The 17,544-nt window shown below is 40.5% G+C and overlaps 1 protein-coding gene across 3 annotated transcripts in view; it reads right to left on the bottom strand.

Moving 5' to 3' along the window:
* Window positions 1-6,012: 6,012 nt before the first annotated feature.
* Window positions 6,013-17,544, bottom strand: part of PID1 (phosphotyrosine interaction domain containing 1) — a 311,639-nt gene continuing 300,107 nt past the window's right edge. For 2 of the 3 annotated variants that reach the window (XM_024740615.1, XM_024740614.1), the window contains exon 3: window positions 6,030-8,185. In XM_024740615.1, the coding sequence (XP_024596383.1) occupies window positions 7,709-8,185 (477 nt within the window). In that variant the 3' untranslated portion in view covers window positions 6,030-7,708. Of the gene's footprint in view, window positions 8,186-17,544 lie in introns of all 3 variants that reach the window. The other variant, XM_024740613.1, reaches the window with a different exon arrangement.

The raw sequence follows: 17,544 nt of genomic DNA, 5'->3' as shown, positions 1-17,544 counted from the left end.
CCCGGCCTGAGTGAGCCAGAGCCCCCGAATCAGCGGCTCCTTTAACCCCGTCCTGTCTGAGCGAAGAAAAAACGCCCTCCTGCGACCTACATGCAGAGGCAGGGCCAAACCCAAAGCTGAACAAAGAAGCTGTGCGAACAATTTTTTTTGTAATAATTATTTTTTATTTTAATAACTTTATTTTATTTTATCCTACTTTATTTTACCATCTTTCTTTCTTTCTCTCTTTCTTTCTACTTTTCCTCCCTTTTATTCTGGACCGTGTGGATGAAAGGTTCTCGGTGCTGCAGCCAGGAGGCAGTGCTGTACCTCTGAGGTATGCAGCTAGGCCTGTGAGCCATGGCCGCTGGGCCTGCGCGTCCGGAGCCTGTGCTCTGCAACAGGATAGGCCACAGCAGTGAGAGGCCTGCGTACCGCAAAAAATTAATAAAAAATAAATAAAAGCAGCAAGGGAAAAACAACAAATAACACATAAGGGAGTCTCCATAAGGCTCAGAGCTGATCTTTCAGCAGAAACTCTGCAAGCCAGAAGGGAGTGGCAGGACATATTTAAAATGATGAAGGAGAAAAACCTACAACCAAGATTACCAGCAAGGATCATTCATGCAGATTTGATGGAGAAATTAAAACATTTACAGACAAGCAAAAGCTGAGAGAGTTCAGCACCACCAAACCAGCTTTACAGCAAATGCTAAAGGAACTTTTCTAGGCAAGAAACACAAGAGGAGGGAAAGACCTACAATAACAAACCCAAAACAATTAAGAAAATGGTAATAGGAACATACATATCGATAATTACCTTAAATGTAAATGGATTAATGCTCCCACCAAAAGACACAGACTGGCTGAATGGATACAAAAACAATATAATTTCACAATCTGTATGGAAACACAAAGATCCGAATAGCCAAAGCAATCTTGAGAATGAAAAATGGAGCTGGAGGAATCAGGCTCCCTGACTTTAGACTATACTACAAAGCCACAGTCATCAAGACAGTATGGTACTGGCACAAAAACAGAAATATAGATCAATGGAACAGGATAGAAAGCCCAGAGATAAACCCACGCACATATGGTCACGTTAACTTTGATAAAGGAGGCAAGAATATACAGTGGAGAAAAGGCAGCCTCTTCAATAAGTGGTGCTGGGAAAAACTGGACAGGTATATGTAAAAGTATGAAATTGGAACACTTCCTAACACCATACACAAGAATAAACTCAAAAAGGATTCGTGACCTAAATGTAAGGCCAGACACTATCAACCTCTTAGAGGAAAACATAGGCAGAGCACTCTATGACATAAATCACAGCAAGATCCTTTTTGACCCACCTCCTAGAGAAATAGAAATGAAAACAAAAATAAACTAATGTTAACGAAAGTGAGTTATTTGTATTGAGGTGGATGGACCTAGAGTCTGTCATACAGAGTGAAGCAAGTCAGAAAGAGAAAGACAAGTACCGTATGCTAACACATATATATGGAATCTTAGAAAATAAAATGTCATGAAGAACCTAGCGGTAAGACGGGAATAAAGACACAGACCTACTAGAGAATGGACTTGAAGACATGGGGAGGGGGAAGTGTAAGCTGTGACAAAGTGAGAGAGTGGCATGGACATATACACACTACCAAATGTAAAATAGATAGCTAGTGGGAAGCAGCCGTATAGCACAGGGAGATCAGGTCGGTGGTTTGTGACCACCTAGAGGGTTGGGATAGGGAGTGTGGGAGGGAGGGAGACGCAAGAGGGAAGAGATATGGGAACATATGTAAATGTATAACTGATTCACTTTGTTATAAAGCATAAACTAACACACCATTGTAAAACAATTATACTCCAATAAAGATGTTAAAAAAAAAAAAAGAACTTCAATTTCATTGATTTTCATAGCGATTTTTATAGCGATTTTTCTATGAGAAACAAGAAGAGTTAGTCACTTCAGGGTTTTTTTTTGGGGGGGTGGTCATGGTTAAGACCAAACATTTATACTAATTGAAGGTAAAGATATATGTAAATAATGCATATTTTTTTAAAAGACGCATTTTATTACCTTTAAGGGCTCTGAATCCTACAATTGCATTAACCGTCTGTTGTTTGTGGAGAGCCCACTCTAATCAATAGAAAAGGATAGCTTGAAACCAGCAATCAAAGTCTCACTTTCAGCTGGACCTGCTTCTACTTGTGCTGAAATTACACTATGTCCGGTAAATTGCTATTTGAATATGCAGAAGCAGTGTTTTCCTCAATAGGTAAACACTTCCAACAACAACATTAATTCATCCTATTTGCTTATTAAAAATAAGCATAAAACTTCAGCTTTTCAAGGCCAAAACCACAAACTCTTAAATAGTTCCAGCTAAATTAATGAGGTTTTTCTATACTAATTTCTAAAAGTGTGGTTCTAAATCCTAGGAAAAGCTAGGACAGATAATTAAAATAGAGAAAGGCAATAGATAATTTGGCAAAAGGCTGAATTAAAGGTCTAATTCCATCCTAAGCTTCCAAATTAAAATGTTTTTATAACCATAATAGCATCTACATGAAGTTAATCCAATTATGAACATAATAAAATGTATTATTAGATTATTTCCTGTGCAAAATTGGTATCAGAACCATTATGGTCAGACCTGTGATGAGACTTGGTCTTAGTTGATCCCAAGTTTACATTAAAAAGTGACCCTGGAATGGAGTCAACTCTTGGCTCTTCCTTGCAAGTTGGTGTTTCCTTAAATGTTTCTCTTAAGTTTTCCCCCCAAAGGACAAAGAACGTTCTGAGATGGTAATCAGGCCACGTAATTACAGGTTTGAAACCAAGCAGGTTCCATGTAGTGTCACGTTTCATTTCACAGATCTGATTATGTTTTCAAATGACTCAACCTTGGTCTAATATATATGCTTAGATAAAGGGATAAAACCATTTTTATTAAGAAAATAGTTGTTAAGTGAAGTTATAGATATGAAAGTATGGACCATTATTGGGAATTTCTATGAAGGAGTTGAAAATATGTGTAATGCTTCAGTAATTCCATTTTCATAATACATCAGCACCTTGTAGTCGCAGCCTCTAAGCCAAGCTATTGAAAAGTAGGAACTTGAGAATGTTTATAAATGAAAGTCATTAAGTTTCCTAAGCAAAACACTATTCAGATTCTGTTTGAATGCCTAATTTTGGGTGCATAAGCAAAACCCAGGCTAATCTTACTAGGACATGCCATAAGAAACAGTTCCCCAAATGTCTCTGTGAATGCCAGCTTTGCTCAAATGTACAAGACCACGTCTTAGATTCATTTTCAACAAATATAGTTTATTTATAAGTATCCAAAATAAGATGGCTTAGATTTTTTCTTCCTCTTAGCAACTTGCTTTACCCATCAGTTGTTTTTCTTTCTAAGCTTGGGTTTATGCAACAAACATAGTTCTTTTCTGGTGACTATTATCAGCTGGCACCTCTTCAGAAAGAGCAGCCAAAGTTCTTAGGTTGAACAATGCATCCCATAAAATTACTCCAAAAGCCCAATCCCGGCATCTAATAGGAACATTTCTTGAATAAGAATATGACAATTAGGGGAATCTTTCCCTTCACTGCTGTTTAGTCTAGGTTATATCGAGGAGATGAGAAGATAGCACACTTTAGGAATGCCTAAGAAATAGTAAGCTATGAAGAATTAAATTGTCATCATGTTCCATCTGACTGGAAAAAAAATAATAAATAAGAGCAATTTAGGATCATCTGCAGGGTTCGACAGTCTTGTCAAATTTTGCATCAATGGACCATGAACCAAAACGTGATCTCAGATTCAGAGCATATATGCTCTTCCCTGCTAAAATCAAAGAAAGTCTGGGATGTTATGATGTATATAATTAAATAGTTAAGGTAGGAAAGGAGGAAGGGAAGGAGGAAAGTCAAAGTGGAAAAAAACAGAGAGGACAAAGAAAAAAGTATTTTCTGATGTATAAATTCGGGGAAAAAAGTTAAATTCATCTGCTTCATACTATCAGAAAAGTAAAACGCCCTCCCCCATCACTCTCTCTCTCTTCTCTTTCAGCAGCAGAAATAAACAAAGCAAATGTATGACAAAAATTCCATAATCTACTAAATGCACCTTCCTTAAAATACATTCTGTCTACTTCCCTGGGATAACGTTTGTTCTACTTCAATCATATAGCTCACTTCGAACATTCTTCTTCTATCTCTAAGCAGCCACAAACTCGTTCTGGAATTAGGTAAGGAATGATGTTTTCCTTCAGTAAAAAGCCATTTGCTCACCTTTGAAGAAAGTGGGCAAGGGATTCTCTAGGGTTCCATCCAGGATTCCAGGATTCTGTGCTAGAACTTGCAAATCAAAGCCTCACATAGTAACTTTTCCTTCCATCTGTCTCTCCCTCCCTCCATCCTGCTAAAAGAAACTTACTGAGTTCCCCCTAGATGACCGGTCCTGTGATGGAAGCTGAGGATAGAACGTGAACAAAAAGGAAAAAAAAAAAAAAAATCCCCATCTTAAAGACACTTCCATCCCCAGAGGCTTAAAAAATATTTACATAATTATAAAAATAAATATGTAATTGAAAACTTCAATGGAGGACACGAAGGGAAATTACAGGCTGCTATAGAATCCTGTAATAGAAGGATTTGATTCAAAGTTTTAACATGTCCTGAGAAAAACAAAACAAAACATGCATCTTGGTTTTAGGGGTAAAGAGAGTATTTTGTCCATTGACCACAGCCAATAAAATACTTAAACAAAATCTCATATTATGTTATTCGTGCTCAAATAAAATTTCTTGGGCCTTTGTTTGCTTTTAAAACTTTTTCTCTTGCTATAAAAAATGACTTCAAACATGAATAGCAAAGGATATTTATTACTAGTGGCTTAGGATGCTAATTTAAGATAAGCTAGAGGGTTTTAAGAGGAATGGAAATAAAATATCCAAATTAGAGCAACAGCCCTGGATCAGAAGTCAGAGGGTTTTTGTCCCCGTCGAACACATCTGAGCTGTGCTACCTTGGCCAAGTTATACAGTGTCTCTGAACCTCAGTTTCCTCATCTCTAAAGCAAATGCCATATCTACCTTCAGTATCCTTCTGAGGGGCTTATGAGTTGAGGTACACAAAAGTGCTTTGTGCTCACCAGGCTAGAAAGTCGAGTATAAAATTGCTTACTAATCACTAAGCAAAAGCTATTGCCAATATTATCAGAGTCAACTACTTAGCGTGTCACACTTAGTACCCTGAAAAGAATACCAGCAAATGCTTTCTGCGATAAATAACCATATGTGCACTTGCAATCCAAATGTTGCTGAGAGAAGAAAGTGGCATTGTTTGGAAATACATGGTGGCTGGATTCTTTCTTTTCTTTCTCCCCCTCTTCAAAGCATATTCAAGGACAGTGGAGTGAACATGAAAATGAGAAAAGTTCGACTTGAAAGAAAATGCCATTTTCATCAGAGGATTGAGGTAGTAATGCTTCTTTGAGTTCCTCTCTTTAGCAGGGACCCGTATTTTCACTTTTGAAGCCTTTATATGTGGTACTGATTCCATGAAGAGTATTGCTCAAGACATACAGGCTCCATGGCCACCTGCCTTGCTTGATTAATGGGGCTGTTCTGAGAAATCATGGCCTGAAGAAGACATTTTTAACCAGTTCTGTCAGAAGGACTCACTCTGTTTACCTTCCCCGATTTCAGTGCAGGTTCTCCCAAGAGGCTCGTGAGATTTTATAAACAGCCATCATTTGTAAAATATTCCAGAAGACAAACCTCTGAAATAAGCCCATCACACTAAATAACTTTCAATTATTGACGCGTTACCATCTCAACGAAGGGGCAGTCATTTTTACATAAAAATAGAGCATTAGAAAATAAAACAGGATTTTTTTTTAACACTGTCAAGGAATGGGTTATTGATGACCAAGTTTTAACATATTTTTAGAGAGAATTCCCTATTTATTCAATCTGATCTATTTTGTCCTTCAGGTTTTCTTCACTTAAAAAAGGAACGACATATAAAACATGAAACTCCTCAACTGTATTAATGCGAACATATTTTTTATTGAAGAATGAATGCATTTATGCTAAAGAGTCGTTTACATTTGTTGTGAAGCAGCAAGCATATCTCCAAGAGGTGCATTCCCCTCAATGTGACTCCATGCTTATTCTACATGCCTTAACACTGGACCCACACTCGGGGGCACACGTACACACACACAAACGCAGACATGGACACACGGATACACAGACCAAAACGCCGACACCACTGCTCTCTGGATTCAATAAACTCTCATTTAAGGCTTCTGTAAGGTGTCCTAGTGCCCCTAAAATTATTACCAGGATTCAAAACAGACTTTCAGAAAGGAGCAGTACCTGGAAAACTAGTCATCTGCTCTCGGCCTTAAATGCATGGATTTTAGCCAATCCTTTCAATGTCATTCAATAGTGACTCTTTGCGTTTATGATATTTAAAGATCCATCAAACTGAGAAAACTCAGGCTCTCTTAGTGAGAATTTCTCGTTAGAAATACCAAACAAACTGGCAACTCTGACCCTAAGAGATCAATCCAATTGGAAGATAAGAAGGTCAGATTTCCCTTTAGAATGGACAGAGGTTCTCTAGATAAGTCTGGTTTATATCATTTGTTTCCTACTCGAGCGTAGTGTTGAGTGATGGGTCAAAGATTCCTTAGTGATACCAACTCAGATTTGAAGCTTGCCATGAAAGGTTCATCAGAAAGGACCATCAACTAAATAAGTTACCATAAATCGGGGTTGAAGAAAGGACAGCCCACAAGGAGCTTGTTCAGTCGCTGATAACTCATTCCCTTTTTCCAACCTATCTGTGGTGGTGGTGGTGGTGGTTTGAAACTCCCACTTTGTTTGATTGTTTCTTTCACTTACTTGGTTATTTTCTTCCCTTTTGGTGTCCTGCAGTGTAGGGTGAGGCTGCATCTCTGTGGGGATGGTGGCGCGGGCTGGAAGGGCGGAGAGGGAGGATGGGGCAGGCGGAGGAAGGGGGCTATTAGTGGTTGCAAGTGTTCTAAGATAGATGAAGTGAATACAATAAGAGGGTACTACTTGATATACTTATGTAATAAAAGCACTACCTTTAACTGTGAATTAACTGCCAACTATCAGGTTGTTAGCTGTAAAGCTCAATAACGGCTGTGCTGATTTGCTTACTGAGGCGAGAATCTGAAGCCAGCCAGGGGAGAGGAGCTCTCAGGATCAGCCTGAGGTGTTCCTTTAGTCCAGAGGCCTCCTCGCCAGCAACAGCACTGACCACCTCCCCACACAACTAGGGATCCTATAGGGGCATCTAACATTCTTGTTGGGTTTCGTAAGGCAAGTTGGGATGGTCCATCACATAAACAGCTGCAGTGTATTTGCCTGAGAGCGCTGAAAATCGGCATGGAGAGCTCCTAGAGGGAGGCATTGGAAAATGAGAAGAAAAAAAAAAGAAGAAGACCAGAGTCTAGAACTTTCCTCCCCAGCCACACTCCCACCTTCCTCATAGTCACAGCAGCAGCAGATTTCAATGTAATTACTTTAATAATACATTTCTTTAGATTTAGAATTGCTCTTCTGAATTTTAAAAGCTTGGTCAGCCAATAATTTGGCAGTCTTTTCATCCCAAATTTGAATCATTGCTTATCCATCGCTTGTCTTGAACGCCTTGACCAATGCTGCCTTTGCTGAAGCATCCTCAGTTCACTCAGCCGTCATCGGATTCCAATTCCTGGGACACCTCTTCCGAGGAGCTGTTCCTGTGGATCCGGCCGTCGCTCTTCATACTGTGGAAAGTCTTCTTGAAGGCCTCCATCATGGCGTGGGCCAGCTTCTTGGCCTCCAGCTTGCTCTCGCACTCGACAGCGTGGCAGTCCATCTGGTAGGACAGGTCGTCATTAATCTCCCTGTAAACCCAGGCGAAGATGTCAGGGCTCACGTTGTGGTCGGCGGTGCAGTAGGCAATGCGGGCCACCTGGAAGGTATCCATGTGCACCGTGGCCTCCCCTTTGTGGTCGAGGTGATGGAGCCACACTTGGAACGGTCGGATTTCCAGGAGGGCATTGGCTGGAAAGACGTCTTCTCGGGCTAGCGTGTGCTTTTTCCAGAGCTCGATGACCGGCTTTTCTGTGCAGCCTGACAAAAACTGCATGCCTGTGGTGGGGACCTTACCCAGATAGGTCACCTGCAGAAGTAAGAGAGGAAGAAAAAGGAAGAGGTCAGCAGTATTCTCTTCGTTCTGCTTGTTCACTGATGTTCTCCAACGGTCATGGCGTCACCCTGGAAGGACGGAGAGACAGCTTTCTTGCTCCCTAAAAGAATAACTGTCATCTGAATTTATATTTTTTCTCCCTAACAAGTTGACCCCTTGGCAAAGGTACTGAAATTTAAAAATAGGGTTAAACTTAAAAAATTAGAGTTTTAGAGACCTACTCTCCCTCCCTCAGCCCCCTTTTAAACTCAAATTAGAATGAATGATTATGATCTTTTCCAAATTTGGCATTTCTTTGACACCATAAATCCACTTGAAGTTTATTTTCAACCAAACACACGCAGAATTTAATGATAAGAAGGAGTCAAAAGGATGTTGCATCTGAAAAACAAAATCTTTATTACACTTATCTCCTACTCTGGTTCTCTTTCCAAATCACTAAATGTCTGATTTCACTTAAGCTACTTGCTTCTAGCAAATGCCAAGGACACAAAAACTGTTCTATTTCAATTATGGCCTAAAACATGACTGTTTTCTCACCAAGATAAAGTTTAAGCAATTTTTGAACTGATGGGCATCTGGTTAGAGTGATAAAAAATGAAAGATCTACAGATAGGTTAAGATTAGAACCCTGGTTTATCAAATAGCTAGACGGGCAATACTAAAACAAAGAAAAATAATTCCAGGTGATTCAGATAGTGTCCTTTAAAAAATCGGTTTATGATATACCAAGAAAAGATGTTCATTCTCTCATTTTTGTTTTTTTTCACTCATCAACATGGATAGACCCTCTACCCCTGGGCACCTGCATTATGGAAACACATAAAACTGAAGAAATCATTTAAGAAATAACACAAAATAGTATGTAATTTGGCTCAAAATTAGAGGCACGGATGTAAGTGCTATGAATTTTAGGAAAAAAAGACCAGAAAAAGGTCCAGAGAAATGGTGAGAACTGAGCAAGGACATTTAGCCACAATGATTCCAAATCAATGTTTCTGTTTAATGGGACAATAAAGTCCACAGACAGAAAGTTCAGGGCACAGACGTTAAGTCCTGTTGCATCTTTTTGTGTTTTGGTTAGCTCTTACACAAGAGTTCATTGGCTAATCCCTTTAAAAAGATGACTCTTAGTAAAGAGGCACAAGTGCTGCCCACTCTAGAAATATTTACTAGGAATCTATTATGTACAATGGCAATGTGCCAGGTGGGCATGGGGGAGAGGGAGGACGGGGAAGAAAGTAGCTGAATACGTGTTCAGAGCACCGTCTTTGAGGCAGGTGAAGATGAGAACAAATCCCAGCTCATCAGTTCACCGGGTGGGTGGTCCTGGACAAACCACCAGCCCTTTGCACATGCACAGGTACAACTATGATGCGAGGCAGCCCATGAAAAGGAGAGGCAAAGGGTACCACCAAGTACCCTGAGCATTTAGCAGAGCCAGTGATGGCACCCACCATGCTCTGGGAGGGGAGTCATTGGATTTCAAAGCAACAGAGCTTCAAAACCTAGATAAGAGCCCAGCAAATCAGATGGTGAGCAGGAAGAAGGAGCAGGAAGGCAGGGGCTGCAGCGGGGAAAGGCCTCACCTGTCTGGGCACATGGGGCACTTTGGCCTGACCACACATTTGCCCTACATGTGCCCTAAGACAGCCATGAAGGAGAGACAGATGGCCCATGACCGCTGGATAAAAACAGGCTGAACTTTGAAAGCTGGCCTTGCATGCCCTCTGAGGAGTCAGGTCTTCTCTGCTCTTGATGGGATGTCACTGAGGGTCTACAGTCCAAGGGGTACCTGGATTTGATGGAGGTTGTGAACTTGGACGGCTTGACAGATGCCAGGAAGAAAGACGGATGGGGAGAGCTGCCTAGCAGCAGAATGCTCAGGCAGGAAGTTGTTGCAGCAGCACAGCCAGGAGACAGAGGTGGCCTGACTTAGGAGCGGAGGTCGCGGGAAAGGACAGTGGGGACAGATGGGAATGAGATTCAGAGGTAAAACTGACGATACTCGGCGATACACTGAAGGGGGAAAATGACTCAGACAGACACTGCAAGTGCCTATACTCCCCAAGGAGGCGACTGGTTGAATAGTTCCTTGTCACTCTGGATTGGAGTCACACACTAAAGGTGGCTTTGTTAGGAAATGCACAAGATACGGCTCTTGACTTCTGCTACTTACTGAAAATGTGCTTTCTGTATATGGTATGTATGATATCTTTATTAACTTTTAACAATTTTATTTTTTTAATTGAGGTGAAATTCACATCACATAATATTAACCATTTAAAAATGTATGCTTCAGTGGCATTTAGCAGTCAAAATGCTATACAAGTATCAGCTCTGTCTAGTTCCAAAGTATTTTCATCACCCCAGAGGAGACCCAGGCCCCATTAAGCAGTTACTCTCCACCGTCCCCTCGCTCCAGCCCCTGGCAACCACCAATCTGCTTTCTGTCATTATAGATTTACTATTCTAGATATTTCACACAATTAGAATCACAAAATATGTGACCTTTTGTGTCTGGCTTCTTTCACTTAGCATAATGTTTTCAAGGTTCATCCAAGATGTACCATGTATCAATACCTCATTCCTTTCTATGACATCTTTACTTTTGGAAGTGGAAAAGCAAATGGAGTAAACTAGTTTTAGCGTTTGACGTGAAAAGTATTCTTTCTTACTGTCCCCCCGGAAACTAGAAATAACTATGTTTATATTTGTTATATTTGATAGAAACATTCTTCAGAGGAAGGGAATCTCCTTTGATGTGCTTTAATCTCTCTCTCTCTCTCTCACACACACACTCTCACACAAACACAATTTAAAAAAAAAATTATACAGTGGTTTCTATCATGATATAATTAAAGGATGAGTTTTAAAAACTTTATTGTAAGTTGTTGACGGTTCCCTCCAGTGGAAAGCAGCTTAATAATAGTAAAATTTTGACAACTAAGAAAAAAATGTATTCCTCTCATAAATATTTATTACTTAAAAACTAAAGATTTTAAGGGAAATAAAGTTTTGTTTTGGAAGTGTGCTTGAGAGAAGAATGGAGCAGAGATTATAACTCAAAGAGTTTAATACAACAACAATGAAAGCTATTTAATAATATGTAGACACTTATATAAAAAATTGTTTTAAACACTGAGGTTCAATGTATACATAGATGTAATCTCTTGGTACTAAAGTTACTAGGAAAGTAATATTTATTTACTGGCCCAGTTTCACTAGTATCACCTAAACAACACACTATGCACCAAGCATAAGGTCCCACATTGCTGTTTATATACATTTGCAGCCAAATGTAAGCCACACACTGAATAGTAATAACTAATATTTGTATCACACTTTAGGTAAAAAGCACTTTGCATGCATTAGATCCATTGACAACCCTGTATGTCAGGATGGAATATTATTATCACTAACCCGATTTTAAAGACAAGAACCTTAGATGGGGTGGTAGCACTGGGGTATTGAATTCCTAGGCCACTTTGCTATTAGATGAGAGTCGTTTCCTTGTAGTTTCACTTTTCAGCCACTTATTCATTTTTCCCATCTTTGAGCTGTCAGAGAAATTTTAGCTTTGTATGAACACCCTAGAAGCAGTGGGTCCTCCCAAAGAAAGAATAGCGTTCTGTTGTTTCGTGCTTTTGTAAATGACACTCCCTTCCATGCCTGGGCATTTCTTTAAAATTTATTCTTGTTTTATAACTGCAGAAAGTAAGATTCAAAAACCTAAACTTTTCAGGTAAAACAGAACACACAAAAATAAGGTAATATATATTTATATGTTTTATATAAACATATAATATACACTTTTTGCAAATATTTATTATATGTTTATAATATGTATATTATCTGTTTTCTAAAACTCAAAAACACATATAATCTATTTACAATGAAATCAAAGAAAAAATACTTTTAATCTAAAGAACTGCAGGCTTCTGGCATCTTTCCAAAAGTTTTCTGTGAAAGGAGAGACATAAACAAGTTCTACCAGCACTAATCCTGAATATTCCATTAGCTTCATCTTGCAAAGTATTCCTAAACCTGCATATGGAGACAGGCTAAGAGCAGATTATGTGATGATGCCTCTCAACTTTGATATTGACAAGGGCCAACGTTCACACCAACTGTTTGCTGGAGCACCACAACTTATGTCTGCTCTCAACTGGGATTTGCAGTGGAGGCCACAGAGGCTGTAGTGGACAGACATGCCCTTCCTCCAAGCACAGAATTAGCAAACATGCATCTGAAATGCCAGAGAACCGCTGATTCTCCGGTGATGGCAGCTCCAGTCCTGATGCTTGAAAATACCAGCCTCTTGGCAAGGCTCTTAGGTGAGTCTTCTCTGATAAAAATGCGCTAACCCTGTCCAAACCTTCCTAAACAGTCCGGGTAATGAACTGCTCTCTGGTTCCTGTAAGGTGTGGCCAACACAAAACATGAGTCAGAGGGTCTAACTTATACCACTGGGTGAACCTTGGGAAGTCAATGAAATTTTGTTTTGTTACCTGTGGGGAGTTGACAACTTTGTCTGAAATCCCATGAGATTACATAAATACAAAAAATAATGTTAACAAGGGTAGGAACCTCCATACTGTTCTCCATAGTGGCTGTATCAATTTACATTCCCACCAAGAGTGCAAGAGTGTTCCCTTTTCTCCACACCCTCTCCAGCATTTATTGTTTCTAGACTTTTTGATGATGGCCATTCTGACTGGTGTGAGATGATATCTCATTGTAGTTTTGATTTGCATTTCTCTAATGATTAATGATGTACAGGAAAAGAATTATCTGAATAGAGTTTCCCTAGAAATGGAATAAAAAAGAAATCTCTAAGTAGAGTTTCCTTGAAAATGGAATGCAAAATGATAAAATGATGTACCAAGACACTCTCCCCTCAGAATGACCCCTTTAAATCAGCCCTGCTATCATCCTTACTGGCCCGAGTTCCAGACTCCTGATTTTGTGCACTTTCCCCTAATAAGTCAATTCTTTACTACCTGCCTGCAGATATCCTAATGAGCCCATTACGTTCTCCAGTGTCTGGCATTCACCCACATTGCTGACTATAAGTCACTGGAAAAAAAAAAAAACTATTCAGGCTTTAAAAAAGTGAATTTCTCTTTAATTTTTTATATATAATTTAATAGAAATGTGCCTTATGGCTCTGCTTTTCAAGGGAGACAGAGTAAAAACTTTAAAAAAAATTATCTCAAAATACGAAAGATTCAGTTATGCTGTGCATGCAGCCATGCCCTCTGTGGTTATTGGACCACAGAATACATGTGTCTCAATAAATAGAAACCCTTGAAATACAGGGCTTTATCCATGTATCCCTTTATGTCAACACTCTTGCAGGGATTTACTCTAACTGTATAGAGATCCCTTCTTGCCAGTCTTTCTCATGTGGGAGACTTGCTTTCACACCCTCTGTAGGCACATCCTCCTTATGAACACAGGACTCAGTGTGCAAGGCTGCCTCGGGGCTCCCACCACTGATATAGCTGTGTAGCAATGCAGGGTCTGTGAATGAGAACCCTGTGATCCTGCCCGTCTATGAAAATATGAAAGAAGTGAATGTTTTCTACATGAATAAGTCCCTTCTGAGCCTCATCCTTAGGGGTTGCTATTTTCCAGAGCCGCAAAGCAGACGAGAAACACAGAGTCACGAAATTGTTCCCTACGTGTCCAAAATGGTAGACAGATTTTTTTCAAGGTGCCATCTCCCCAGGTGCTGGGAGAAAGGGACTTGGGAGACAACAAGAAGATTCTTCAGGAGGAGTAACAAGCCGTTGGAAATAAATACTGGCATCTCTTCCATGGTTGCAGAAACAGGCTTTGGGCAAGAAGCTTATGAATCATTCAGAGAGAAATAAACAAACAGAGCAAAGAAAAATAAAAAGTTTTTCCTCTGTGTCATTCAATGCCATAAACTGATGTCCAGACACAGACGTTTGTAATGTGTGTGAATCGGCTTTGCCTAATCCCAGCTGAAGAAAGTATTCGAGGATATTCATGGCGTGTAAAAATACAGAGAGGCCACGGAGCCAAGGGGCCCACCAGAGTGTCTGCAGCATTTACAGTGTCTGATCAGGTGAGACCAGCGTCCTCAGAATTTCTCCTTCCCACGCATGAGTTTTCCAACACCCCAGCCAGCTCTCCATTCATGAATCACCATTCCCTTCTCATCTGAGGCAAAACAAACCCTGGTTGCCTGTCATGCGTCCTTGTGGCCGAGCCAGCACCGTTCCTCTTGGTGGCCAGTGCATATTTCATTCTGGCCTGAAAAACCCTTGTTTAAGACCCTGACTCATCTCACCTTACACTGGACAGCCAGGTCCCTAAATGAAGATGTGAGATGGAGTGGATGATCACGTAAGAACCCAGGCACCTGGTTTCCTGGGGTCTTCCACCTTCCAGGCTGGATAAGTCCAGCTTCCCAACTTTGGAAGCCTGACTTTGGTTCAGTTTACTATGGGGTTTCTCCGGGATGACACATCAAGAACAAAGATTCTCCAGAGGCCTTTCTTGGGATATAAAAGATCTTGTTGCTCTTTCATTGTCTGTAGGAGACTTCCTTTCCCCAGCTGACATAAAATAAGATGATATAAACACAGGATGGAGAAAACATAACTGGGAATCCCAATAGCTTTTGGGTTACAAGGCAAAAGATGAGAAAAAGAAAAGCCACTCTTACTCCTAGGCCAAATATCAGAATCAAGCTCTTCTGCTCTCACGTTAATTCCCATTTGCACATTTCCGAGAAAAGGGAAAGGACAAAATCCTGAGATTTATGATGTAGGCTTGAATCTACTCCTTCCTGGCTGGTCACAGAGGAGCAAGAATTCACTAAGCACTTTGGAGAGTGGGGATGGATCCAATACGCCAATGACCTAACAACCCACAATGCACAGACAGAAGTAATGCTAACCATGACCTTGAACTTGTATAATCTGCTTTAAGCCATGAAGACAACATTAAAGGACAAATACTGTGCACGCTGAAATCTATGAAGTTATTGTGAGAAAAAATGAAATTGATTAGCCTTGGGCTTGAAAATTAAATTTATTTACCTGTACTTTCATTTGATAAGCATTCACTAGGCACCTACTGGAAACCAGGTATATCAGTGAGTAAAACTGATAAAACTCTCTGCCCTCTTGGGGCTGACATTCCAGCTACATAGAAGATTCTTACGACTGAGTGTACAGAACTCAGCATTACGTAGGCAAGTCTGGCATCAGGGAGGAGAACATGCATGGGCCTCTGGGAATGTTTCTGATGCATCGGAAAACTTCTCTTGGGTTCAGAAAGGTCTTTCCTCTCATATGGCATAACTGGGATGAAAAAAGTCCCCATTTAGATTCTATTCCTTGGGTCAAGCTGTATCTCATGAAGGCTTATTAGTCTTTACATTCACTGTAGTTTGGCTTCCTGAGATGCTACCATGGTAGAGGGACCAGGCAGGTCAATGTCTTTGGAAGACTGCCAAGGGAGAGGGAAAGTGAGTGAGGGCTAGGAAGTGAAGGAGGCAGGAGATTCAAGGCTGACTCTGCCTCCCAAACAAGATGCCTCCCAAACAAGATGCCACTGGTAGTCTACACTTGCCCTGGCGACCAGACAGGTGGGGTGCCTGGCCTCACTTGACACCTGTGATTTTACTCCCAGGATGCTCCAGGCACATCTAACTAATCTGCCTTCATTGAAATCTCATAGTAAAATTATAAGTTGTTTTAGGCTGCCCAGCATCTATTCTACTCTTCTTGGGTCTCCCCCTTTATTTTGGAGATCCAAAGAGCAAGTTTTCCCAGTGTTCAAACTCAAGGTACTGATAATTATATTGCAATAAATTCCTAATGATTCAAAGGTACATCATCAGCATTATGGGCTTTTAGAGCTAAATGGGGCCATTCAGACCAACCTAACACCACCCCTTTGTTGCAGAGATGATGATTCTGATACTTGCCCTGAATCACACAGCTGGTCCCTGAAAGAGCAAGGTGTGGAATGAAGGTCTCCACCACAAGGCCAAGGTTCTTTCCACTACTCCAATCTCTTCTCCAGAAGAGGATCTGGACACTTCCTTTCATTCTTGTATCATCTACTTCTCTCTGGCCATTTCCTCAAGTGTCCACGCTGAGACCAAGGTCTGGTCAGGGACACGGAAAGGTGACACACACTCTACCAGGACTCGTTAAACATTCTAAAAGGAGGTTGGAATCGGAGTCAAACTGCCCTTAACCTGAGATGTGTCTGCATAGCTCAGGGATTTAAATTATGATGCCAGCATCAATAATTGAAAGAAGGTGACAGGAGTGCATACCTAATATTCAGATATCATATTCCTAAAGGATTCTGAAATGGTTCTTTACAAAGCAAACAATCCCTATTTCAAAGAATAATTCCAAAGAGTAAATAGTCAACATGTGCTAAGTGTGCCCCTACCCTGCTCTTTGTGGGTCAAAGAGCATGCCAGACGACAAGAGATGTGAAATAGCTCCAGGCGCCAGGCACCATGGTGAGCAGGCTTTGGCACAGCCCTTAACCAGGACAGTCTGAGAGGCCTGAGCTCAGTTCACAGTGGATCTGGGCATCCTTTCTCATTGCAATAGCTCGAGGGTCCTACTCCTCAGTTCTTCAGGCTCTTTTAACTCATTCCTAAGAAGCCCAGATGATTCTGGACCAAAACTACAGTTTTCTTCTCCAGAGTGAGTCTTGGGTCTCATTCTGGGGCCTATTTTTTGGCAGGTCTACCTCATCCTCATCAGGATAAGAGGAGACCCAGCCGTCCTATGGCTAGACAAGGATGGGGACCAATTGTGGTCATTCCCCATAAGGCCACCCTTCAAAGTCTTTTGCCTTATATCTCTTTGGCCAGGCTTGGATGGCTGACCAAGAGGCAGGGGGTGAGCCTGGCTGCCTAGGGTAAGCCTACCTCTGACTTTCACAGCACATTTCGGTTATCCCTAAAGGGGATGGTGATGACCCAGAAAGGCTTACAGACTTATTCATTTCTTCCCCAGTAGTAGCAACAATGCTGGCAGTAGAATGTAGATTTTCTAATATGCATATCCTCTGGAGCACATTTATGCATATGCCTTTGTTTAGTGCTATTTATTTCAGTAGCTTTCCTAAGGCCACACATATTGATAATACTTTTTTTTTTATTGTTTAGCAGTTCTTCCCAAGTATTGGAATGGGTTATGTTGATATCTATAAAAATATTAATAAAAATTTTACTGGAAGATATATTTTCTTTTTATTATGTAAATGTATATCATGGTGGGGAAAAGCAAATTTACTAAGACCCAATATCAAGAAATAATTAT

The sequence above is a fragment of the Neophocaena asiaeorientalis genome, unplaced genomic scaffold (assembly GCF_003031525.2).
Source record: "Neophocaena asiaeorientalis asiaeorientalis breed wild unplaced genomic scaffold, Neophocaena_asiaeorientalis_V1.1 scaffold388, whole genome shotgun sequence".
Taxonomy (NCBI): Eukaryota; Metazoa; Chordata; class Mammalia; order Artiodactyla; family Phocoenidae; genus Neophocaena; species Neophocaena asiaeorientalis.
Note: the sequence above shows the minus strand (reverse complement) of the source record. Positions and strands in the feature narration are given on the sequence as shown.